The sequence below is a fragment of the Drosophila serrata genome, unplaced genomic scaffold, assembly GCF_035046125.1.
Source record: "Drosophila serrata isolate PLE 108 unplaced genomic scaffold, ASM3504612v1 contig_347, whole genome shotgun sequence".
NCBI lineage: Eukaryota > Metazoa > Arthropoda > Insecta > Diptera > Drosophilidae > Drosophila > Drosophila serrata.
Genome location: NW_028257245.1, coordinates 3,148,555 through 3,172,315, shown reverse-complemented (window position 1 = coordinate 3,172,315; position 23,761 = coordinate 3,148,555). Strand labels below are relative to the sequence as shown.

Sequence of the window (23,761 nt, the reverse complement as noted above, 5' to 3'; positions counted from 1 at the left end):
GATGGGCCCCATCAATGAATAAAATAAGTGTTTTATGAACCCAGTAAAAATACTATGATAATTTGCATAGAAATAAGCCCAAATCAGAATTAAGAATTTCAAGAATTTGGGAGGAAATGCATGACATGGTAGAGCCCGGTCACCCGGGGATATTAGTCTAATAATCACCAGATTAACAAATATTTTTCTTTAACTGTTTATATTTGTAGATGGAGGCAAGCGATGGCAACCGGCCCTGGAGAAAAGCGAACTGACGGCCACCGGGCCCTGAATTATCCAGCGGGTAAACGGTCCTATCCAATTTTCGACTCCTGCCCGGAATGATGAATGAGATATGAGCATCGGCGATCATCGGTTTTTTTCAGATCGCACCTTGATAAGAGCATGATTAACGTGTCTAAGAAAAGTCAACAAAATTTTTTTAAAGGGAAATTTGAAACAATTGTCAATGTACTTAACATCGATTTGCAAGAAAGTGCTGTAAAATTCAGGTTCGAATATGAATATGAATATTGGTTCCAACAGGACAATGATCCGAAGCGCACGGCACATAATACAAATCTTTTCTTGCTATTAAAAGTTAAAAATCAGTTGCGAACAACCTCACAGAGTCCAGATCTTAACCCAATTGAGCATTTGTGGGATCTCTTGGAAAGAAAGATCAGGAAACATAAAATAACATCAAAAAAAATTCTTAGGGGTGTCATTTTGGGGGAATGGGGCAAAATTACAGTCGAGGAGAAAATGAAAGTTGGATTCCATTCCGAGACGTCTTACGGTTTTACAAAGAAATGGATGCCGTAATATATATTAAAATAAGTATCTTATAAACTTAAAATAGTGAGGTGTATGCATACTTTTTTTAATATTAAGTTTAAAATTAAAAAAATATACATAGGACATCGTTTCATAATTCTAAAAAAAATACGTCATTGAAGACAATTTAATAAGAGTATGTTAGAAAAAAAGTGTTGGCTAAAACGTGAATGAAAACCTGCACAGTTTGCCTTTAAAGTTTGAATTTGATTTTGTTTTGGCTACAGCAAAGTAAGAAAAAAAGTAAAAGCTTTATTGACATTCGGCACAGAACGTGGTGAATTTATTTCAGATTAAAACTTGTGAACCGTCAGTCATAAAGTAAAATACTTAAAAAACAGTCCACTTTAGAAAAACTCGGGAAGAAATATTGCAATATTGAATTGGGTGTTAAAGTTTCTAAGCTAAGTAAGAAAGAATATCAGAATGTTTGAAATTAGACTTCTGCATGAATGTATTCATTTGCAGCACAACAGTACTGTACAGTAGTGTAGTGTTCTGAAAAATACTGCACTCATTTCTTACTGTACAGTATTCTCAGTAGGCCAGAAAAATATAGCACAACATTTTTAGTGTACCCACTCCCAGTGAGAGCAGTATATGGTTGTACTTTTCGTAAGTGAGTACTATATTTGTCTCTTTTTAAACAGCTGTACAGCTTGCTAGTTGACTGTGTACACCTGTCATATGAGTGCAGTATTTTTTAACAAGTGCATAAACATGAATTGCAAAGAAAACGACGCTCGTGCAATGAACTCATAAGAAAATGTAAGTTTTTGTGATAATATATATGTTTTGTAACTAAGTATATGTGTTGCTTTATATGTTTGTGATTGTCTTTTGTATGTTTGAGGTTATTTAGTGCCAGAGCCCAAGCCAAAAACGCGATAGTTAAATATGTATATGTATGTATTTGTATGTTCATTTGTTGTATAAGTTTTGTATACATGTATATTAAAACTGGAAACAACAATTGAATTGCCTTTTAAGGAGTACGCTGTCGCAATGAAATTTAAATTATTAGCTGGTGAGCTTAAGCCTGCTGATTCACGTGGTCGGAGCAAAGTGTGGGACACCTTTTCACGACTGGTTAATGCAAACGGCATAGTGACGACTGATGCAGTAGTGTGCAACATATGCAAAAACATTTACAAATTTGAAAAAAGCACATCAAATTTAGTCAAACACAAATGCTACATTATGGCCAATAGCCGAAAGAGCAGTCTTCCTGTCGTTGATGTGCCCTCTGAAACTAAAAAGAAATGCACCAATTTTTCAACGGAGTGGACAATAAAGAATGGTCGACCGTTTAATCTAATTGCGGACACTGGTTTAAAAAACTTAGCACAGTTTTTTTATTTCTGTCGGTGCCAAACTGGGGGAAAACGTCAATATTGACTCTTTACTGCCGCATCCCACAACTATATCGCAAAACATCAGTGCGCTCTATGATTTTCACTTTAATAATCTTACGTGACTTTGGATGTGATTTACTGATGGACGATCCAATAAATGTTACGGACCGAGGAGCTAATATGAAAGCAGCATTCAACGGACTGAGCACAATACACTGTGCAAATCACTTGTGAATGAAGTACCAGAATTGCAGAATATGGTTAATCGATGCAGCAAGCTGGTTAAATATTTTTAAAAATCTGGACAAAACTGGAACTTAACAAGCACCCTAAAAAGCTACTGTCCAACTCGTTGGAATACAATATTTAACCTATTGAAGTCTGTTGAGCTAAATTGGATGGAAATTTCGCAGATCTTGGTGGAGAAAAATGAATTAGCAAGAATTACAGATATTAATTTAATTAATATTAGCGGAATGGTGAACCTTCTTGCCCCTTTTGAATGTTGCTCCAAAAAGCTGGAGGGTAGTAATTATCCAACATTGCACTTGACTGTTCCACATTTTAACAACTTGAAAAAAATATCCTCACCAAATGAAAATGACATAGAAATAGTTAAAAAATGCAAACTTTCGCTTTTAGAATATTAAGATTCAACAGTCATTGAAAATTAAAAAAATATCACAATATTGCCCCACCCACTAACAAATTAGCTAAATTCTCAGAAATAGAAAAGCAACAAACTTTTAAAGACGTAGAAGAAATGATGAATAATATTCATATAAATAGCCAAAATGATGATATAGAAAAATTAATTAAACCAGAACAAGTCATAAATAATATATTTGCCGATTATTCGGAACCTGTTCAGGATACTAATATTTTGCAATATATTCAGGATGAACTTCTGACATATAAAAATATAAACAAAGCTTACACTGAAGATATTGATGTTCTGCAGTGGTGGTCAGTTAATAAAGACCGTTTTCCTTTGCTGTATCAAATAAGCTGCAAGATACTAGCAGCTCCCGCGAGCAGTGCAGCAACGGAAAGGGCATTTTCTGTTGCCAAGAATTTAATTTGTGAAAAGCGGTCTAAAATTGCCACCACTGAAGACTTAGTTAATAAAATAATGTTCCTCCATTTTAATATTAATAATTTAAATATAAATTCTGTTATAAAAATGGATATAATAATTTTATTATGTTATGTCAAGTATTATTATTTTCTAAATTTCTAATTTCTTTATTTTATAATAAATACATTTAAAACGAAAATACAAATCATTCTTTCTATGACATACATAAACACGAGAACTCTATATGTGTGTATGTACCAGTCATGAAGATTCACTCACTGTACAGTAAGTCAACTGCACACCAAAACACTGTACAGTGCCTTGCTACTGTACACCAATTTCGATGAACTCGTCAACAGCTGTACAACTATGAAATGAGTGAGAACACTGTCAATCGAAACCGACAATACTACCCTACTCACTCACACCCAAATATACTGTGTAGAAAAAAAGTGTGCACACTTTTAGACTGAGTGATTCATTTGCCGTTTTGGATACATTTATGCAGGAGTCTAGTATATAAACTTCGGCGTGCCGAAGTTGCCTTCCTTTGTTGTTTTATATAATTTTTGATATATGTAATTTTAAATATTTTAATATATAATATTTACTATAAACTTCGTTATTATTATATAAATTAAGAAACTGATTTCGTTAATCAAAGAAAAATAAAGATGCACGAGGTAAATTTTTTTTATGTGTTTCTTTTCACCCTTCTTAGACCGTCTGGCTCGCACTTATTAGAATTGTATGCATAAAAAATTACCTGTATTTCGCGGTTTCTTGCTGCAATTCTCTAGCTTGTATGTACATATGCATGTATTTATGTGTTTTCGACTTCGCATTTATGTATGTATGTATGTAATATGTTCATATTTACGTATGTAAATATGTATATACATACATATATTAAAAGTTAAAAAAAAATTAAAAAAATGATTTGCAAGAGGGGTTCATTTTTTGTAAGCTTTTGGTTTTAAACATATGTATGTATGAATGTACATATGTATGTAGTACATACCTTGAAATTTTCTTGTCGCCTTGTCAGAGTTGATAAAATGGTTTTTAAAATGATATCCTTGGGACAGTCGAAATTCGAAAATTAGCAAAAAGTTCAGTCCATTTTTGAGGATGCAGGATATTTAAAACCCTTTGGCGAACAGCACCTTTATTGTCCTTGTACTTCTTTGAAGTTTCCATTATAAGCTGATCGAACTCTGACTTGGTAAAAGTCATTAAAAATCGGAAGCTTTCATTTTCAAAGTCGGAATCATCAGATTCGTTTTCCGAGAACTCGCCATTCGTGTTAATCATTTTGCTGGGAGACGACACTTTTCCACTTATTAACATTTTCAGGTCAGAACGATTGTTAATCACGTATGAATTATAGTGGCCGATTGAACTTTGTTTTCTAGTATTACTGGGTGGAACAATATTTCCATTTAAGTCCATTAAATCACATTTATATTTCATAACGGCGTCAATAATTAAGCCATTGGCAATTGAGGGAGGTCTACCTGCAGGCATTTTGTCAATAATTTTATTTTCTAACTGCGGATTCACTCTTCACTTCACGCGCACAAAGTAGAAGTGGCTAAATTCGGCTTTGGCGGCTTCGACGCCGACGACGACATCGACAACGTTGCACGCACTAACATTGACGCCAATTTAAAAAAAAAATAAATATCTGCACATACACTCAAACGCATATCTCTGCGTACACCCCATAAAATATTCAAATTCAAACTTTAAACACAAACTGTTAAGTTAATTATTAACATTTTAGACAAATTTTTTTTCTAACATATTCTTTATTAAATTGTCTTCCATGACGTATTTTTCTTAGAATTATGAAAGAATGCTTTATATTTTATTTTTAATTTTAAACTTAACACTGTAATTTCGTGGATTTCCAATGCAGCAAATCATCCAATGTCCTTGGCTTTCGAGCAAACTCGGCTGGGACGTACGTAACTTTTCGTCGATTTCAAACATTCTGACAATCTTTCTTACTTAGTTTATAAACTATAAGTTTATTATTCATTTTATTATTTACAATTCCAAATAACAATTTTGGAATGACATCCAATTCAATAATGCAGTCTAGAGGAACTTGAGTTACAATTTTCTTTCCAAGTTTTGCTAAAGGACTGTTTATTAAGTATTTTACTTTATGACGGATATTTCTTTTGATAAACAAAAGAGTATCGGTGCAAATTAGAATTATTAATATATCATGTATTATTTTGCTCTCCATATGAATTTAACCGATAGATTTTATTTTCAATTATAAAATAAATAACATTCCTAGTAAAGCATTAAACTTAATAATTTTTAAATATTACTAGAAAAAGATGATAGAATTCATACACTTGTTATCATTGATAACACATGCAATACCTATGCGAATCGATACTATCGTTATCGGATTAAAGTTAGGTATGTGATTTTGTGGAAACTCCCGAATAATCAAGAGTCAATAACGCAAATAAATAATGCAATAGGCACAGCCTGAAATTAATAAAGGTTAAATTAGGTGGTTAATATTACTAAAGGCTTATAATTTTTATTAGTTTCATCCATCCAAGAAAGTTCTTCTGAGTGGCACAAAATTGATTAAAAAGTTAACCCAGTTTCCTTTTTCTATCTTTGTTAATACTTGAAATCCTCTTTGTGGGCCCACAGATCTGATACAATTGCTCCAGGCACAGTCTAATTATTGTTAAAAGTAGACGATGCTGTAGAAAATTCCTAATTAGTCTCCATTTATTTATTTTTCCTAAGTACTTCCAATTTACTTAAGTCAACTATTGACCAATCACATAAATCATCTGGGAAAACTTAATTTTAATATACTTTTAAAATAAATGTGTGAATTTCAAATAGTGCCGCCACAATGCTGGATGTTTACTGTGAATGCCTTAAATCTTTGTGTTGCCGGTTCCGTGTGAATGTCTTAACGCATTTTAGCCCTTTAACCCTGCCGCCGAATTACGGTCACTCTAAGCAGCTGACTGGGCGCTCGCCATTTGAATTTCTGTTTTGATCTCATTTTTGCCTAAAAATTTTGGAAATTAGTTAAAAACTAACAAACGAACGTTACTAAATACTTGTACGGGGTTTCAACAGGCAGCGCAGAACCTCTCCGAGAGGATATTCCAGCAGCAGGGCCATTAAAAACGCAACAAATAGCGACACAACAAACGCGCTTATCACGCAGCAAATCTAAATTAAAGTTCAAGATTTTGTTAATTTGGTTAAATAATACGCTTACCAAGAATACGGTGGACACATGGCTCGGCTGCCTGAAGTATCCTGTAACCACGCGCAGGACTACAACGTGCCACAGATAAGCTTGAAAGGAGGTCCTTGCCAGCGGTCGGAACACAGGCAAAGTACAGAATCTGTATGCAATTCCTGTTGAATATTGGTGAATGTTTTCAAATATCAAAAAGAATCCAAATCGTTTCACATACCTCCCATCTTACAGGACATGAGAAAAACGAAACCTGCGCAGATTAGCACCCACAGGTTTTTGTAGAGTCCTGCATATACGGCCAGCCAGATCGAAGGCTTGGCGAAGTCGAAGTAAATAAATATATATCCAGAGGAGAGTATTACCAGCCCTGCTGATATCAGCAGCCACATGGCCAGCTTATACTTCAGTTGTCCCCGAAGAATGGTCGCCTTGGAACGCTGGCTCAGGTAGAGGTGACCACATATGAAACCAAATAGGTATCCACTAAGATTCGCGTAGAAGGTCGGGTAAATCTGGTAAAAGGTGTCCGAGTGCCGGAAGAACAAGAAGCGGTAGGTCCTAGGAAGTAAGAAATGTCAGCGGAATGTTTATTTCCAACTTGCGTTAACCCACTCCGGAGTAGTATGGTAGACAGCATCCAACTTGAGAGCGTAGGTCAAAATGGCGGGAACGGCTACTGCAAGTGCCATCAGTGTTATGTAGATGGGTTTGACCAGCCTCGGGTGTCTGAAAAGAAGGAAGTTAGAAGAGAAATGGCGCAGGAGTTTGTCTTCCTTACTTTTTGCTAATGATTATCACGATCAGGAATAGCTCGAACAGCTGCATATCTGCCCCCAAATACCAGGTCTGGTGGGAGCACTAAAGCAGTAATGGGAAAATAATTGTCTTAAAGAAGCTAGGACTTCTACATTTGAGTATTGTTAACGCACACTGTACTCCATCATGTGGTTGGTCACAAAGAAGACGTTCTTCCACCAATTGGTCCGGCAAAACACCCGCTCGGGTTCGGTCACGTGCCGCCAAAACGGCCCGTCCTGCAGGCGAACCAAAACTGTACCGTTGAACAGGATCAGGGCGAGAACTGACGGGATGAGTCTAAAGTATCTGTAAAAGAACAAGCGAAAGTATACCGCGATGCACTGTAGAGTGTCTGACTTCGGGCTGACGAGCTGGCGTTCAGTGAAATCCACGTAAAGTAGGAAGCCGCTCATTACGAAAAATATTTGGATGGCCACGTGGCCGTTTTGAGTAATTGATGACCAAAACGAGTAAATGAACTGCTCGTAGTACTCGGGATTCTCAATCGCGGTAGTCATGAAAACCATTAGAACGTGGCCCAGGATAACGATGAAAACCCCAATTATACGGAAACCGTCGAAAAAACTTAAATCATTTGCGAAATCTGTGTTATGCGGCTTGGCCAGTCGGTAGTAATTCCGAGGAAGTGAAAATGATGTAAGAAACTGCTGTTCTGTTGGATGTTGAAAGGTTACTTGAAAAATCCAACTTGTTACTGTACAGGTTCTCTACTTACTGCGAGTCTTTAAATGCTTCCTATAGAAATTTTCTGCTAGCTGGCAGGGGTCGCGATTACTTAAACAATAATCATAAATGGATGAGCACAACGTTAGCAAGACGATGATAAACCCGACAGTGTAAGCAGTCAGATCAAGAGCATCTGTGTATAGACAAAATCTATATTTTTAAAGGATGTATCGCTGAGGTAAACAAATGATTTTATAGCAACAAGAGGCATAACGCCCATACATTTTAATTACTTTATGCGATGAATTTTTCTGAAATATCAAAAGCTTCAGGGACAACAATCTACTCCGTTTAATGTTAAGACAATGAATCAGTCCATTTCACTTCAAATATTTGTTTCATATGAATGATCTAATAGTAAATCGATTTGGGGATGTCTTCGTGACTATTTTCAAATGATATCATAAGCTCCATTAAAACCGATTTACATTTATATATTACTTTAATTCATTTAGTTTTGATCATATAATTTTATAGACTATGGTGATATCTTGCGAATTGAAATGTGAACATACCCAGCTCCAAGTGATCATCCGCTGATACACAATACTCGATCTGGCTGCTGACTTGGAGGGAAAACTTTTGACTAAATTCGAGATTTAGGCAATTGTTGACGAGTTCACTATAAAGGCGACGGTCATCTGCGTCTGAAGCTCGCCGGTGCACCTGCATGAAGTATGTGCTCAACTGTTCGTCCTGGACACCTCTTCCTTCGTATCGCTTTAGAGCTCCAGCAGAAGTGTCGTTGAGAGAGCGTATACAGCGCTCCAGACACACGCCCCGGAAGACAACATCGTGGCGGAAACGGTGCTTTGAGTCACGCGACACTGAATCGATAAGGTGCCACAAAGTGGAGCTCACATTGGGCTCAATCTCCACATAAGCCAAACAGTAGCTGCCAGAGGTGTTGTCCAGACAGAGATCGTAGTCATCCAGTTGATACAGAGCGGGCATCTGTCTGTACAGGGACACTGTGGGATGGAGCTCCTCCTGTATTATCCCGTAGCAATGGGAGCGTTCCTTTTTACTCACAATTAAAGGAACCTGGTGAAAAATCCCCATACGCCACAGAGAACAAAATTGTGAGCAGAGTCCCAAATTGTGGAGGAGAATGGAGGAGCATCTTTCGAGTGTAGAGCTCAGAACTTAAAGAACAACTATTTGCCTGCTCTGCTTGATCAGCTACGGTGCCTCAAGCGCCTTAGCTATGCGTGTCAAACCGTCAAGCCTGGATGAGCTTCGAACTTTATTTCTTTAAATCACTTGGACTTGACGAAATCACAGCTATTAGGTGACAGCCATTTATTTTCATTTCATTTGTTGCTTATTTCATTAAACTTAACCTCCTAATTGCTTAGCCCAAGTGTCGCCCGGCAAAGATCGGGAGATCAATTTGCGACTTCACGTAGTAAACGAACGGATGGTTGGCAACGAAGTGATGGCGCCTGAAACCCGCCACTGGCATCACCCGGAATCCTGTGGAGGCGATGTAGAACATGGCTGAGTTGCGTTGACTTTATTGAGGGTCTAATTTATTACATGCTTGGTTAGTAGAAAAGTGTAAAGTGTAAATATAAGATCTTTGATTGTGCGCAGTCTTAAGCATATTATGTTGGGTTTGATTGCAGCGTTACGAGTCTGCCGGCAAACAGAAGCGTGTCGTCCACATTGACAATGTAAAACCTGAATGGATGCTCGACATAGAAGAGCGTGGGCTCCCAGTCCGGCATTAGCATGCGCATTTCGATCACACCTGAAAATCAAATGCGATGTGAGACACGAAACGTATATGGTTGATTGGTTGTTAGTAATGTACCCAGTATTGCTTAGAGCTTCTGAATGTGACCAGCAAATAGAACGGCGGAGTCCTTGTTGAGAATATAGTAGTTAAATGGATGATCAACATAGAAATGTCTGGGATCCGGCTGGGCCATGGGCATCGAGCAGAGCATCATGACCATACCTGTAAATTTAGATGAAGTTCGTTACGAGCACTGTGAATTCAGTGATGAAGTTTGATGTTGGATTACTGACTTTAGAGAGTAACTATTTTTCCCGTAAACAGTACGGATGATTCCCTATTAATTACATAAAAGGTGAAGGGATGCTGGACATGAAATAGTATAGGCTCCTCTGGCGTGCAAATGACACTCGTAGCGAAACACATAACCATAGCTGCAATTTAAATATAGTTGTTATACGGGAATGTCTGGGCGAAGTTTTTGATGGGCTATGGCTATGGCTAATTCAATGCTGTCTATGAAGTGCTTTCCGGGCATGCTTTTATGGCTTAAAAATTTGTTGCTTATGCTTCAATAAAGGTCGTCCCAAAGTATCAGACAATATCCGTCTTGAAAAATATATATAAATAGCTGCCTTTATTTATACTGACTTAAAATGAGACACTATCACAGCTCGTCATGCTCGCTGGAGTCGAACGGTGTCTCCTCTAGTCGCACAACAGAGCCCCAAAACAGGGGCAGTTCCTCCTGATGGACAAGGGCATAGGTGAATGGATGATCGACGAGGAACTCTATAGGTTCCTCCAGCGATATAATGGCGCGTTTCCGGCGCACCACTATTCCTGCGGGATGGGAAGAACACAGACACGGATGAACAAATGGGACATGCAGACGTGATGATGGATGCAACCGAGATATCATAGAAAAGGAAGCATAAAGACTTACCCGTGGCAGCAGCAGCCTCGGTTCCCTCCTCGTTAACATCGATAAAGGCCTTGTGGATGATGGCTGACACCTTCAGCGGCTCGGGACTCTGCAGCATCTTGCCGAACTCGGCGCCATCGGAGAACATCTTCGACATGCCCAGCTGAAGAGAAGAGTAGGAGGACATATGTAAATATATATCTTTCTAAGGTTTCTTCTGCCACCCTTACCTGCTGGAATACTTCCGACAGCTCTACTTGGAACTCGGCCTTGAACTTGGGCAGCTTGACCAACACCTGGGTCTTGTGCAGCGCCTGCGTAATCTGAGAGAGCGGCGTGGAACGCAGCTTCTCCTCCAGGGCAGGCAGACCTGTTTTGCTGTTCGGCAGGATGATCAGCATGGACAGGTCTGAATCCTTATACGGCAGCTCCAGAGCAGCAGCGTCCAGAGCGGGAAGATCGGCATAACGGAATCGCTCCTTCACACTCATCATGGGCACTTGGACGCTACGTTCACCATTCAGGTAGAAGGTATCCGGCCGGGTGCCGTGCTTGGGAAACTGGTGCTGCCAAGTGCCCTTGAAGTGGATGGCATTGACCAAGACCAATCGCGAATCGGCATTCAGGGCACTAGGCGGCACCAAGTCCTTGATGAGATGGTTGGTCCGCTGCTCCACCCATCCGTTGATCGTCGCTGCGGCCTGTGCGCTGTTGGCGAAGTTAACGCTCTGCGCCGCCGAGAGGAACTGCTTGGTCAGCAGCTGGTCGAACTCCTGCCGCAACTGGTGGCCGTCCATTATGAATATTTTGTTGGCGATGCGCAGAATCTGGCTGTCCTGGTAGGCGGCCAGCACCTGATGGAAGCCCTGGGCAATCTGCTCCACATCGTTCGAGGCGAGGCCGAGGCCGCTGTCCAACTGGGCGGCCGTCTCACCTTCGGCACCCACCCGGGCCATTGCCGCACAGGTCTGAATGGAGAACGGCGAGAAGACGACGTTCTCGCCAGACTTTAGGGCCGACAGCTTGCCGTACACATTGATGGAGAAGATGGCCAGCCGGCGGGCGAACTCTTGCTTGGCAGCGTCAGCCATGGTGACGTCAGAGCAGCGAACCAAGGGGACCGGGGAGAGGGCGAGGAGGATGAGCGCTAGCAGCCAGCAAGCTGAAAGGATCCAAGAGGACGGCAGGTGAGTTGTGCTTGATTTCATGAATTTATGTAATTGCAGTGGACCGATGAGTCACCTCCACGAGTGGTGTTGACGATAGCTCTCTGGTATGCCGTTGCGCCGGGAATATTTTAGGCTTCGCTTATCGGAAATGTAGATTTACAGCCGGCAATAATTAGTGCTTCCCACAATGCTTTCTCCAGCGGATTGGATTTCTTTTCCTTTGTTATTGCAGCTGACGCTTTGACTTTTCTGATTTGGCGTTTGAGTAAACACTAAATGCTCTCGCCGAGCGCCATGGCTTTTATGCCCCACACAACAACAGGTTTCGCTCTTATTTCTGTGTTCCCATATCGGGGGCTTTCTCTTAACATTTCAAAGTGCTCCGTGCTCTCCGTGCTCTCGGTGCTCTCTGTTTTGCTTTCCGTTGGAAATCACATGAACCGCTGCTCGCCCAGCGTCGCTTTGAATTTACAGTAGGGGTCGGCCTACCCACAATACACCCAAGTTGGAATAGCATTTGTGTGGGGAAAATAAACACAGTTGGCTTTGCTCATAGTCTACGTGTGCCGGCAGAGTGCTCGCACTTGACTTAACACTGCATTTGGTATAAATACAATGTACTTTCTTCCCGTACTTACCACAAAACTTTAGAGGTTTTTCCATTTTCCTTATTTTAGTCGTATTAATCCTTAATAAAGCCTCAGTCAACCTTGTGCTTCAAATGTGCGTTTCAGACTGTCTTAACTTCGGACATATCACTATTGGGTGCTGCCTTATCAGCTCGTGTCAAAGCCGTACTTGAGTATGGGTTTGTTTTTGAATATAATGGGAATTTTTGCAGCAAACTGATAAGGTGACAAAACAAGAAATCATTACAATTTCCCAACTAAATCTAATGCTTTAAAGTCCTACATATATATATTTTGTGAGCTCTTGTTTAGTTATATTTAATAAAAACGATTGGTATTGAAATGTAATAATATGGAAACATAATTAAAAACTGTTGGAGTAATTTATATTTAACAAAAGAGGCAACAATACAAACATACATATGTATGTAAATATATTAAAAAAATAAAAAAAAACATTGCAATAATACCATAACTAATACTTGGACTGCTACAAAGTTAAAAGGCTAGCGGTGGCTTTGAATGCTCCCTTAATCACAATTGTTCAGTTAATTATTTTTTCATTTATTTATCTCAGTTATTGTTAATATGGAATTATTAAAATTTCAGGAGGCTATAGACTCGTTTGACATATTGGACAGTCTAAGCCAAGTCGGCATACCGCTTTAATGATCGGAATCCAAAGTAGTCTTTATACGCAATCCGAGAATTAGCACACTTCCACACGTAAGAGTATTGGTCAGCTTTATTTCCTTCCTTATTGGTAAATGATATATTATTGGTAAAATCCCCAATAATCAAATCCGAAAATGACAGAAAATCAGTAGCAAATGTAGACCAAGTTTTGTGTTACCTTGAAAAGTCGTTCAATATCAGGAATTACACAAAGACCACCGTCCTTTGATGACTTTGATGACGCGTTGAAGGCAGACTTCATCCTGGACTACCTCAATCCACAGAGGTACAAATTGTGAACAGATACAATAATCAAGATGAGGATAATAACAATCCAATTTAGACTAAATTGTACCTCAATTATTTGTGAAGAACGACACACCTCAAGGCGAAGACTTTTTGCCCCTTATGTGGCTAATTAGTAGGAATAATTTATGGTAAGAACTCAATAATCGTAAAGATAGAATTATTGGTTTATATATATATATTATATATTTTTTATAATTATTGGTTTATACTAGTAGTATTTGAACGCACTAGCTATCAACCCCAACAAAATGCTTTTCATAAAAAGACCAAAGATTCTACCTCACAACAGACCTTAGGTGAAATTTTCGAGTTAATACTAGATGCCAAGTTTTTCTGAATATAATTACTGACATAATTTTCATTGACTTGTTGATCACGCACACTGCAACGTAATGTGCGCTAGGACTGACATGAAGAGGGATTGATAGTTTACTTGAAAACTTAATTGGGAAAAGAAAAACGATAAACAAACAATATCAGATTAAGTAACCGAATAAGATCACAGCAACCGGTATATCCTTGATGATGGAGTACTGACCGACCTTACATCTCCCATACACATCCACAGTTTTCCTTCCTTATGTACTAAAACGTTCGAAAGTTTCAAAGAAACAATGGAAGAAGAAACATTTCCGCATCTGCTGTTTATCAAACTGGATAAGGATCCCGTCATTAAACTCTAGGTTCTCAATCGGCATCAGAGTTAACTAACTTGTGCTCTGAATTATATTATTATTTTTGGTTACCATAACTTGATTTAAAACGTTCTGCAAGTCAGGACCATAATTTATAATAAATTACCTGATAGATTCCGGGAAGGATTTGAATTGCGCCAAACCATAACCATTTGGCGCCACGAAAAGAAATTAGCATTTTGTCAAATCTATCATATTCCTATTGCTATTCCTATGTAACATACTTCCTGAAATCATTCTCATAGTCCAAAGCGTAGATACATTTTTATTACTTGTCGTCTATTTTTTTATATTTACATTTTATCTGACCAAAATTTAAGTGTATATGGGACAATGTTAAATTCACTTAACCTCCGTGCACTGCTGCGGTGCAACGGAGTCCGATCGCCATTAGATCATTGCCTTGCTGGCCAGAATGTCGCCTTTCGGACCATCCGACGCCTCGAGTCGAGCTGTGTGACCCTGAAAAATGTAAGTCTATTATGTAGGACTAGATCCTTTCGAAAGGAGGAAACTTTTATATGAAAGGGGAAGTAGTTTTCCTGCTGCACAAGAATGTGTTTCGTAATTACGCCTCAGAAATATTGCTATAGCACCCTTGCCTCCGGCAGTCGTTCAAGTGCTACAACCTGGACACGGGCCCATCATTGGAAGTGGTACTGTCCCGAGATGACGCCTTGACCATGTACATCCAAATGGTGGAGGGACGACGATTCGAGACCATTGCCGGCAACTACTACAAGCAGCGCTTGATCCGCGGCTTCTGCCACCTGTACAGCGGCCAGGAAGCAGTGGCCGTGGGCATGAGGGCCCGGCTCCGCAAGCAGGACACGGTGATAACGGCATACCGCTGCCATGTCTGGAGCTACATGATGGGAGTTTCGCTGTACGAAATGATGTCCGAGCTGCTTGGCTTCCGCAGTGGGTGTAGCCGGGGCAAAGGTGGCTCCATGCACCTGTACTGTGACAATTTCTACGGCGGCAATGGCATTGTCGGTGCCCAGGTGCCCGTTGGCGCCGGCGTGGCATTGGCACACAGCTATCGGGATGACGGCGGCGTCTGTATTACTTTGTATGGCGATGGGGCAGCCAACCAGGGACAGGTGTTCGAGGCATTCAATATGGCCAAGCTCTGGTGCCTGCCCGCCATCTTCGTGTGCGAGAATAATCAATACGGGATGGGCACGAAGGCGGATCGCTCCTCTGCCATGACGGACTACTATAAGCGGGGCCAGTACATACCCGGGTTATGGGTGGATGGAAATCAGGTGCTGGCAGTTCGCACTGCCACCCAGTTTGCGTTGGACTATGCCTTGGAGCACGGACCCATTGTTCTCGAGATGAACACCTATCGGTATGTGGGCCACTCAATGTCCGATCCGGGCATCTCGTATCGCTCCAGGGAGGAAGTGCAAAAGGCGAGGGAGACGAATGATCCGATCAACACCTTCCGCGAGCAGATCCTTGACTTGGACCTAACGTGCGAGGAGGAACTGAAGGAATTGGATGTCAAAATCAAGAAGCATGTCGATGAAGAGTGCAAGAAGGCCCTAGAGGGCAAGGAGGTGGAGTTGCAGGAGCTCTATGCTGATGTCTCCGCCAAGAACTTAGAGCCCAAGATACGCGGTGTGTCCGGCTATAATCTGGAGCATATTAAGTTGGCCGAAGTGTGCTTTGGCAAGCCAAAGAAGACTCCAGCCTCCGAGATCAACGATGTTCCCGTCGGTGATGCCATGATGGCGGCCAAGGCCAAGGAGAATATGGAGAAGGCAGCCAAAGATAAAACGGTGGGTAAAGATGGTAAGCCTGAAGAAGAGGGCAAATCTGGAAAAGAGGGCAAGCCTGGAAAAGATGTCAAGCCTGGACAAGAAGTCAAGCCTGGACAAGAAGTCAAGGCTGTAAAAGAAGTTAAGCCTGGAAAAGATGTCAAGCCTGGACAAGAAGTCAAGCCTGGAAAAGAGGTCAAGCCTGGACAAGAAGTCAAGCCTGGAAAAGATGTCAAGCCTGGAAAAGATGTCAAGCCTGGACAAGAAGTCAAGGCTGCAAAACAAGTAACGACTCAAAAAGATGTTAAGCCTGAAAAAGAAGTCAAGGCTAAAAAAGATGTCCCCACTACAGATGTAAAGAAAAATGAAGCCAGCAGCATGGCAGGAAAACCACCACCGGTGACCAACGCCAAGCCCAAGGATGATCCTAAAAAGCCACCAAGTAAGGATGGGAATCCAGTCGGAAAAGCACCTGCTGGCCCTGTCCCGAACACAAAAAATCCAAACCCTAAACAAAAGTAGTATTCGTAACTTAAACTAGACCAACTCAAAATTTAGGTCGCTTAGCAAAATTTTTATTTGAAAATACTGAGGCATAAGAAATGTTGTTTATATTGTATGATAATAAAACCGTGGATACATAAAAAATATATATTTATATACAGTTTTATGATACATTTTTCTTTGCAAGATACTTTTATTAATTGGAAATTATTAAAAGATTCCTTTGCTGCATATTATTTATTAAGCATTTTAACATTAAGTGTACTAATCTCAATAAGATGATAAACCAACTAAAAAGAAGTTTCCCCATTTTTATACCCTTGCAGGGTATTATAATTTCAGTCAAAAGTTTGCAACGCAGTGAAGGAGGCATCTCCGACCATATAAAGTATATTCTTGATCAGGATCGACAGCCGAGTCGATCTAGCCATGTCCGTCTGACCGTCTGTCCGTTTCTATGCCAACTAGTCTCTCAGTTTTGAAGCTATCTGAATGAAACTTTGCAGTTAGTCTTCTATATACTCTCACTCATATATATGTCGGAACGGGCCGGATCGGACGACTATATCATATAGCTGCCATAGGAATGATCGGAAAATTTTTACAAAAAAAAATATTACATTTTTAATTTTCAACAGAATTTGGTCAAATTTGATATATAGCCATTTCATATAATTCTACAATTTTATGATTTGTGTATTTTTATGAAAATCTGACATCTATATTATATAGCTCCCATAGGAACGATCGAGAAATTAAGACATCAAAAAATTATAACATTTTCAGTTTTCAACAGATTTTCACCAAGTTTGAGGTATTGCCATTTTATATCAATCTTAAATTTTGTGTCAAATTTTATGAAAATCTGACGACTGTATAGGTCGATCGTTAGATGTGGAGAACAATGCAAATCTGTGACTGTAAAACTGCAAATATAATATGTAAAGGTGAATGAAATGCAGGTATTACTTCATTGTTACTCTGTTGTTACCGCCTTTCATCTTTTTGACATAGCCTAGTTTGTTTTTAAGAAAACTGGCTATAGTTTTTCGATGCCTTCCCATTTTTTCAGCCATTTTCTGTAAAGATAAGCCACTTTCACTAACGGCTTCGATCTTTGATTTTTCTTCTAAAGATAGGGCAGTTCCTTTACCCATTTTGATTCTCAGTTTATACACAATTATTCAATTAATCAGCACAACAAATTTCACAACTGTATGCCAAAAATTACGCGAGATAACTAAAATTGAATTTACAGGCGCTAATCTGATGACGCAAAATTAAATTCATATTTTTGGTATACATTTTCTTTTCAAATAAATAAAATATTATTGTTATACTTATCATTATGTACCTTATCTTATTTTGAAGAATATTATTAAAAGTATTGTCAAAAAAAGTTCTATGGCTTTAGCCTTGATAGTTCGGATAATATTGGACATTACCCGAGAATGTTCAGGGGGGCTAATTTGATGACGCGCAGTGTATATATAATTTATATTGTATGGGTTCCTAGTCATAGAAGTTCTATCTGCAAGGGTATATAAACTTCGGCGAGCCGAAGTTAGCTTCCTTTCTTGTTATATTTATAATTTTTATTAGTATATACAGTTGTGTTTATGCATCGTAGGTGATGGGTGTATTACCAAGTGTTTCGTCTAGGATTCCTTGCTTCCCCTCATAAAATTTCAGACCCGCGAAATGCTCAATATCCCGAATGTCTGACAAAAATGCTCGCAAATCCATTTCCTTGTCGACGGCGGCATTGGGTACTACAAAGCCCTCCATGGTAGGTAGATCATCTTTATCATCAGGCAGCTCGCATATGATGATTTTAAAGAAGTGAGTTGGTACTGCGACGGTATTCATTCCCATCACGTGATGGCGGACCGCCCAGTTTCGGAAGGAGATCCTCTGGGGCATGAATAGGGGACCGGTGTACACGTGTACTGAACCATACTTTTCCGCCAGTTCCCTGACATAAATCTGCAAGCGTCGCCAAAGGTGGTTCTTGAGATCCCGACTGATGGGTGTTATATTGGGGAACATGTATGTCTCGGCGAAACTTTCGTAGTCGCATTTGTAGTTGTGAGGAGAGGCCATGTGACCTCCGACCCAGTCGCTATTCCGAAAGTCCCGCATATTTGGACTGAAAGTTGTCGCAATGCTGCTATCCATCATATATTCATTCGGCTTATTAAGAGTCTTTTCATCAACACTCTTAAAGCAGTCTTCTTTGACGTGCTCACACACCCAATGCGGAATCCGATTTCGGCGATCATAGGAAAGTACGAAATTCTTATACACATGTATTTCATCCACTCCTGGGAATCCGTACTTCATGATACCGTCAACGTGCTTACTTTTATAAGTTCGACCATCTATCAGCCCCATGGGAAGGGGCATTAGCTCCACCTAAGGTAACGCAATCATATTTGGTTCTGCCTATTCTTAATTGGACTTGCCATTTTGTTAGCCTGCGTACGACTCCACAATCCGAGTTTCGTAAAAATGGATTCTCCTTCTCGCGACTTGGTTTTACTTGGTTGAGTCTCCTTGGTTTCTCCTTGATCCACTGTCTCCGTTGAAAAGATACTCGTGATTATGTGTTCCTTCCTTTGAATCCCAAGGAATGCTAACTGAGATATTGAATGACAACATATTTATATAGTTCCTTAGCATTAGGGGACTTACTGCCTGAAATATATTATTGCGACATTTAAAAACATATGGATCGGCAAGCATGACCTTCCTAATTCTTCTATGCGATATAGTTTGCTGAGCAAGGGCACCGAGCATGAAGCAGCCTGTCCCAGTTAAAACAAACATTGCTGCCGTACCATACATTATAGCACTTTCAGCTTTTGCTTTCGTACATAAGAGACAATCAATTTTATAACCAATAAAAACATTTTTTTTTTAATTTAACATTTCTAAAGTCAATAAGAGAATTAAACGTTTGTTTGTATTGACAATTAAGGCTAAGATGTTCATATTCTAGTTTGCAAATAATGACCCAATATACACAGATCATTTTAAATCAAGATCAGTGTTGCAAGGACTTAAATAGAACACGAATTTTGGTTACATAAAGTTAATGTTATTTTTAGGGTTTTCAAGACATATGTATTTCGATAATCACTTGGAAAACATGACTCATTTTAGTTGTATATATACTTTATATCGTTTCATTCTTCTCTTGGTTGCCTTACTCCTAATTTTATTGTATTTATTGCCAAGTAAAACAAATGCAAGTAATTTTGTATCCAAAGATTTTCTTAGTAGTATGTTGTACCGGGAATCATGTTCAATCCTTTTTTTGTGACAGACATTGCTTGCAGTGAGAGCACTTTTCGCAGGATTTGTCAATAGGACATTTGCATCTTCTTGCCCTTTCAATTACCGGAGTGATGTATCGGCCAACGAACAGAAAGCCATGGACCTTGTCGAAGATGCCATAAAAGAAGGGTCTGTTGGCATGGAACATCTTTGGAACTGACATGCTCCTAAAGGTGATTGTCAGAGCTAAAGTTTGGGGATTTAGGAAAAGGGTGTTTAAGGTTAAACCCGAAACAGAAAAAGGACAGAAACTCACCCGTTGCGGCGGCTGCCTCGGTGCCGAATTCGTTGACTTCAATAAAGGCTTTGTGTATGATTTTGGAGACTGAAATGCTCTCCTTAGAAGATATCATTTCTCCGAGCTCTGCCTGATTGCTGAATATACGACCCATGCCCATCTATGCGTAAGGAGATAGTACAAATAAACAAATTAGAAAGATACAGTCAAATGTGCACGACTATAATATACCCGGTACCCATTAAACGAAAAGACAAATGACGTTAAGCGAGCATCTTCTGAAGACTCCCAGGATTACTCCGATCGACTTTAAATACAAGGAAGGATGCTAAGTTTGGGATACTAGACTTTGTGTAAACGTTACATTTACACATTCTACCGAATCATTTGAAATAATCGTTTTAAAGGTAGCTTACGAACTGAAATACTAGTTTGGGGAGAAACCTTGATGGAGATTCCCCTTATAATACCAATGTATCCTATGGGTACCAGGTAGTGGAAATCTATTTTAGCTGACCAGTTTGAATGCACTTTCTAACTCCTGTTGAAACTCGGCTCGGAATTTTGGAATTTTCACATCAACTTGTTTCAGGGACATCTTCGACAATATAGACAACAGGGAAGTGCTAGCCAGCATGTTCTCTAGGTTTGGCAGACTGGAATCCTCGTTCGGCAGAAGGATGATCATGGCCAGGTTGCATGCGGTGTAGTCCATCCTGAGGGCAGTGGCATTCAGATTCGGTAGGTCACCAAAGAAAAACTGGTTTTTCGTATGCATCATGGGTACGGTGATCTTTTTTTTCGTCAACAGGAAGAAGTCCTCTGGTTCGGTGAATTCTTCATTGAATTTGACAGCCCACTCGCCCTTCAAGTGTATGGCATTGACTAGCACCAGTCGTGTGTTCGTTGATAGGACATCGGGGCCGATGAGGTCCTTGATTAGCTCATTTGTCTGGGACTCTACCCAGCTATTGATGTCGCTGGCCGCTTGGGCACTGCCGAAGTCAATCTCGGTGGGCTTAGAGCGGAAGTTGTTCTCCAAAATGCTGTTAAACTGCTTGTTGAGCGTGAGACCCATCATCACGTATATTCGGTTGGCCATTTTTAGGATCCCACACTGCTCGTAGGCCTTAAGAACGATATCGAAGCTCGTTGCTATTCTCTGCACGTCGCCAGAGCTGAACCGGAGCCCCTCGTCCAACTCATCGGCCGTGGGTGATTCCGCAGTAGCTCCCATCCGCAGCATGCCTCCGGAAGTGCGGATGGATAGCGGCGAGTAAACGACGTTCTGGTCGGGATTGGCTTTTGTAAGCTGATCGTGCAGGCGGAAGGTGAAGTGCTCCAAGTCTTTGGCAAAATCCGAGTCCTGCATGGTGGAAGTGATCTTTTGGTGGCTACTGAAGTGGCGGCATTCAATTTGGACTCATTGGGAACTTTTACACATTTTCCTTTTGTAGGTAGATGGGGCAAGGCACACTCATTTTCTATGACAGTTGTCTGGCTTAGAATAATTGTTTGGAATTGAAAGGGCCATCGGTTTATCGGCCAGCCCACCTGACGGATTGTGAGTCGGGGAAGTGCTTCTGTTCCAGCTAATCAGTTTTTGCTCTCTCTCCTCGAAAGGCACCTGGCGCTCTGCTCTCTTGGAATTTATCTTATCGGGACGCTTTTCGTTCAGTTGTGAGTCACAGCCGATGGTTCCGAGTGTCAGTTAGCTCCGCACCGTCTGGCAGACACCTTGAATCTGAATCTACGCTCGATCCTCCTCAGCTTTTGATTGTTTTTTCCGGTGTAAGTAATCTTTGATCGTTATCAGAAGCGCCACTATGAGGTCGGAGATTTGCTTTATTAGTAAACAAATATCTGTTGGAATTATAGACAATTAAAAGTTCCACTATTTAAGGGATTCACAGCGAGTTTTAGTGAAAGAATATAGTGACATATCTGAACGACAACTGAAAAACGGGGAAAAAGATGAGCAGACCCACCCGCAAGAGTTTTTTGTTGTGTTTCGTTTCTTATCATTTGTCGTGGCATTTTTAATCATTTAATTGGCGTTTATGGCGTGCTGAAAAGTAATTTATTGTGCGGAAAGTGAATGTCAAGGGAAATACCCTTATGCGGAGAGAAACCTTCAAAACAAAATAGTTTAATAAACAAAATATTCGCGCACGTTTCTGCTCTCAAATAAGAAATATAAAACTCTAACCGAATAAGCTTTCACACTATAAACAAATGACAAATACGAGTACATTTATTTGAAATCCATGATCAAATTTCCCTTGTTCATAGATTGAAATGTGTGATCCCCAAGACAGCAGGAATCTCTTTGCGGGCATTCTTATAGATGCCATAACCCAGGATGTGCTCACCCGGGGTGTGGAGCCCCTGGTCAACACAGTTTTCTCTCCTGCATCTGTCCAAAGTTGCCTGACGCTGGCCTATCTGGGTGCCTCAGGATCGACGGCTGAGGAGCTCAGGAATGTCCTACAACTCGGTCCCGGTGACCGGCATCACATTGCCCGCACCTTCGGGGAGTTCTGGCGGACGAGCTGCAACTATGGTGCCAGGGGACCCGTCCTGAAGTCAGTCAACCGACTGTACGTGAACGCTGCCCTGGAACTGAAGCCGGAGTTTAACGAGATGGCCATGGACTTCTTCCAATCTAAGGCGAAGCCGGCACATTTTGCCGACTCGGCAGCAGCAACGCTGAAGATCAATAACTGGGTGGAGCGGCAGACGGAGCACAAAATATGTAACTTGCTGCAGGCGGACGCAGTGAACGAGGAGACGAGCGCCGTGCTCATCAACGCTCTATACTTCAAGGGACTTTGGCAGAAGCCCTTCATGCCAGAGTCCACACAGAAAGAGAACTTCTATGTGGACCTTTCCAACCGCGTTCCGGTTGATATGATGTACCAGGAGGATAAGTTTAAGTTCGCCGACCTGCCACACTTGAAGGCGAGAGCCGTGCAGCTGCCGTACGACTACTCAAACATCCACATGCTCATCCTGCTGCCCAATGATAAATGTGGTCTGCACTATCTGGAGAGTCGTTTAAAGGAAGTGGACTTGGCCGACATTGATGCGGCGATGACCATGCAGGACGTGGAAATTGCCCTGCCTAGGATGACCATAGAGTACGATGTGGACCTTAAGAATATACTAAAACAGGTGAGAAATATATTTACGTAAAGTGAGAGAAAAGTTAACAATAACCCATGTTGATGACTGTTGACAACATCACCTTCTCCACCTGCAGATTGGCATTGAAGAAGTCTTTAGCGACAAGGCTCTCCTGGACGGACTTTTCACGTCTCGGAAGGGACAGAAGATCTCGGCGGCCAAGCACCGTGGCTACATTAGTGTCAATGAGGCTGGCTCAGAAGCGGCAGCTGTCACCTGTAAGTACCAGATATTACCCCTCGTTTCCTTTCTGACTTCCGCCTCCACTTGCAGTTATGAAGATCGTGCCCATGATGCTGAATATGAATAAGAGGCAGTTCAGGGCGGATCATCCGTTTGTGTTCTACATTCGCAGTGCCCAGGCAGTGTTCTTTGCCGGCCGATTCGTGACCCCGGTGAGGGATTCCGAGGAAGATTCGGAAGAAGGGGTAGGAGATGTAGCTTCATCGCATGCCTTATAAGTCAGTGTATAGTGTATAGTTTAGAAACGAGGCAGAGAGACCCAATAAAAGTGTGTCAACAGCTGGGAAAT

At 40.7% G+C, this 23,761-nt stretch overlaps 6 protein-coding genes and 1 long non-coding RNA gene across 19 annotated transcripts; 3 read left to right on the top strand and 4 right to left on the bottom strand.

Moving 5' to 3' along the window:
* Positions 1 to 5,997: 5,997 nt before the first annotated feature.
* On the bottom strand, positions 5,998 to 9,317 carry LOC110189393 (nose resistant to fluoxetine protein 6). 4 transcript variants are annotated; one of them, XM_020959442.2, is made up of 10 exons: positions 9,086 to 9,317; positions 8,569 to 9,024; positions 8,043 to 8,186; positions 7,438 to 7,979; positions 7,287 to 7,366; positions 7,121 to 7,234; positions 6,726 to 7,066; positions 6,524 to 6,666; positions 6,360 to 6,474; positions 5,998 to 6,307 (listed from the first exon to the last, which is right to left on the bottom strand). In XM_020959442.2, the coding sequence occupies exons 1-10, from the start codon at positions 9,174 to 9,176 to the stop codon at positions 6,252 to 6,254; spliced, it is 2,082 nt and encodes a 693-aa protein (XP_020815101.2). In that variant the 5' UTR covers positions 9,177 to 9,317; the 3' UTR covers positions 5,998 to 6,251. The 4 variants fall into 4 exon arrangements, with proteins under 4 accessions (XP_020815101.2, XP_086694293.1, XP_020815102.2 ...); XM_086838167.1 differs by having other exon boundaries at positions 6,366 to 6,474; XM_020959443.2 differs by having other exon boundaries at positions 6,360 to 6,457.
* Positions 8,986 to 9,644, top strand: LOC110189395 (uncharacterized). The gene is made up of 2 exons (XR_002319948.2): positions 8,986 to 9,344; positions 9,412 to 9,644. It is a non-coding gene; the product is annotated as an uncharacterized LOC110189395 (long non-coding RNA).
* Positions 9,341 to 12,668, bottom strand: Spn42Da (Serpin 42Da). 10 transcript variants are annotated; one of them, XM_086838172.1, is made up of 7 exons: positions 12,527 to 12,625; positions 11,962 to 12,373; positions 10,950 to 11,881; positions 10,741 to 10,882; positions 10,088 to 10,637; positions 9,870 to 10,016; positions 9,555 to 9,806 (listed from the first exon to the last, which is right to left on the bottom strand). In XM_086838172.1, the coding sequence occupies exons 3-5, from the start codon at positions 11,808 to 11,810 to the stop codon at positions 10,462 to 10,464; spliced, it is 1,179 nt and encodes a 392-aa protein (XP_086694298.1). In that variant the 5' UTR covers positions 11,811 to 11,881; positions 11,962 to 12,373; positions 12,527 to 12,625; the 3' UTR covers positions 9,555 to 9,806; positions 9,870 to 10,016; positions 10,088 to 10,461. The 10 variants fall into 10 exon arrangements, with proteins under 10 accessions (XP_086694301.1, XP_020815108.2, XP_086694298.1 ...); XM_086838170.1 differs by lacking the exon at positions 11,962 to 12,373 and having other exon boundaries at positions 12,527 to 12,668; XM_086838174.1 differs by lacking the exon at positions 10,088 to 10,637.
* A 1,746-nt stretch (positions 12,669 to 14,414) lies between these two features.
* LOC110189715 (putative pyruvate dehydrogenase E1 component subunit alpha, mitochondrial) lies at positions 14,415 to 16,612 on the top strand. Its single transcript, XM_020959905.2, has 2 exons — positions 14,415 to 14,667; positions 14,808 to 16,612. Exons 1-2 carry the CDS (start codon positions 14,530 to 14,532, stop codon positions 16,482 to 16,484), a joined length of 1,815 nt encoding a protein of 604 aa, XP_020815564.2. The 5' UTR covers positions 14,415 to 14,529; the 3' UTR covers positions 16,485 to 16,612.
* A 1,427-nt stretch (positions 16,613 to 18,039) lies between these two features.
* Positions 18,040 to 19,453, bottom strand: Tengl4 (Testis EndoG-Like 4). Its single transcript, XM_020959911.2, has 3 exons — positions 19,161 to 19,453; positions 18,932 to 19,105; positions 18,040 to 18,881 (listed from the first exon to the last, which is right to left on the bottom strand). Exons 1-3 carry the CDS (start codon positions 19,311 to 19,313, stop codon positions 18,084 to 18,086), a joined length of 1,125 nt encoding a protein of 374 aa, XP_020815570.2. The 5' UTR covers positions 19,314 to 19,453; the 3' UTR covers positions 18,040 to 18,083.
* Positions 19,454 to 19,569: 116 nt separating this feature from the next.
* Positions 19,570 to 21,795, bottom strand: Spn42Db (Serpin 42Db). Its single transcript, XM_020959907.2, has 3 exons — positions 20,561 to 21,795; positions 20,062 to 20,203; positions 19,570 to 19,991 (listed from the first exon to the last, which is right to left on the bottom strand). Exons 1-3 carry the CDS (start codon positions 21,413 to 21,415, stop codon positions 19,774 to 19,776), a joined length of 1,215 nt encoding a protein of 404 aa, XP_020815566.2. The 5' UTR covers positions 21,416 to 21,795; the 3' UTR covers positions 19,570 to 19,773.
* On the top strand, positions 21,707 to 23,760 carry Spn42Dc (Serpin 42Dc). The gene is made up of 4 exons (XM_020959908.2): positions 21,707 to 21,834; positions 22,336 to 23,217; positions 23,306 to 23,447; positions 23,503 to 23,760. The coding sequence occupies exons 2-4, from the start codon at positions 22,342 to 22,344 to the stop codon at positions 23,688 to 23,690; spliced, it is 1,206 nt and encodes a 401-aa protein (XP_020815567.2). The 5' UTR covers positions 21,707 to 21,834; positions 22,336 to 22,341; the 3' UTR covers positions 23,691 to 23,760.
* Position 23,761: the final 1 nt, after the last annotated feature.

What these genes read in the sequence shown, in the direction of transcription:
- LOC110189393 (XM_020959442.2), bottom strand. Translation starts at nt 9,176, where the DNA reads ATGCTCCTCCATTCTCCTCCACAATTTGGGACTCTGCTCACAATTTTG. An exon ending in GAAGCATTTAAAGACTCGCA is followed by an intron (nt 7,980 to 8,042) that starts GTAAGTAGAGAA and finishes AACATCCAACAG; the next exon opens with AACAGCAGTTTCTTACATCA. An exon ending in GTGATAATCATTAGCAAAAA is followed by an intron (nt 7,235 to 7,286) that starts GTAAGGAAGACA and finishes CCTTCTTTTCAG; the next exon opens with ACACCCGAGGCTGGTCAAAC.
- Spn42Da (XM_086838169.1), bottom strand. Translation starts at nt 11,927, where the DNA reads ATGAAATCAAGCACAACTCACCTGCCGTCCTCTTGGATCCTTTCAGCT. An exon ending in TGTCGGAAGTATTCCAGCAG is followed by an intron (nt 10,883 to 10,949) that starts GTAAGGGTGGCA and finishes TCTTCTCTTCAG; the next exon opens with CTGGGCATGTCGAAGATGTT. An exon ending in CGAGGCTGCTGCTGCCACGG is followed by an intron (nt 10,638 to 10,740) that starts GTAAGTCTTTAT and finishes CCCATCCCGCAG; the next exon opens with GAATAGTGGTGCGCCGGAAA.
- LOC110189715 (XM_020959905.2), top strand. Translation starts at nt 14,530, where the DNA reads ATGTTAAATTCACTTAACCTCCGTGCACTGCTGCGGTGCAACGGAGTC. An exon ending in GCTGTGTGACCCTGAAAAAT is followed by an intron (nt 14,668 to 14,807) that starts GTAAGTCTATTA and finishes TGCCTCCGGCAG; the next exon opens with TCGTTCAAGTGCTACAACCT.
- Tengl4 (XM_020959911.2), bottom strand. Translation starts at nt 19,313, where the DNA reads ATGTATGGTACGGCAGCAATGTTTGTTTTAACTGGGACAGGCTGCTTC. An exon ending in GCAATAATATATTTCAGGCA is followed by an intron (nt 19,106 to 19,160) that starts GTAAGTCCCCTA and finishes TCAATATCTCAG; the next exon opens with TTAGCATTCCTTGGGATTCA. An exon ending in GTACGCAGGCTAACAAAATG is followed by an intron (nt 18,882 to 18,931) that starts GCAAGTCCAATT and finishes GCGTTACCTTAG; the next exon opens with GTGGAGCTAATGCCCCTTCC.
- Spn42Db (XM_020959907.2), bottom strand. Translation starts at nt 21,415, where the DNA reads ATGCAGGACTCGGATTTTGCCAAAGACTTGGAGCACTTCACCTTCCGC. An exon ending in TAGAAAGTGCATTCAAACTG is followed by an intron (nt 20,204 to 20,560) that starts GTCAGCTAAAAT and finishes CCTTACGCATAG; the next exon opens with ATGGGCATGGGTCGTATATT. An exon ending in CGAGGCAGCCGCCGCAACGG is followed by an intron (nt 19,992 to 20,061) that starts GTGAGTTTCTGT and finishes CCCAAACTTTAG; the next exon opens with CTCTGACAATCACCTTTAGG.
- Spn42Dc (XM_020959908.2), top strand. Translation starts at nt 22,342, where the DNA reads ATGTGTGATCCCCAAGACAGCAGGAATCTCTTTGCGGGCATTCTTATA. An exon ending in TTAAGAATATACTAAAACAG is followed by an intron (nt 23,218 to 23,305) that starts GTGAGAAATATA and finishes CTCCACCTGCAG; the next exon opens with ATTGGCATTGAAGAAGTCTT. An exon ending in AGAAGCGGCAGCTGTCACCT is followed by an intron (nt 23,448 to 23,502) that starts GTAAGTACCAGA and finishes CTCCACTTGCAG; the next exon opens with TTATGAAGATCGTGCCCATG.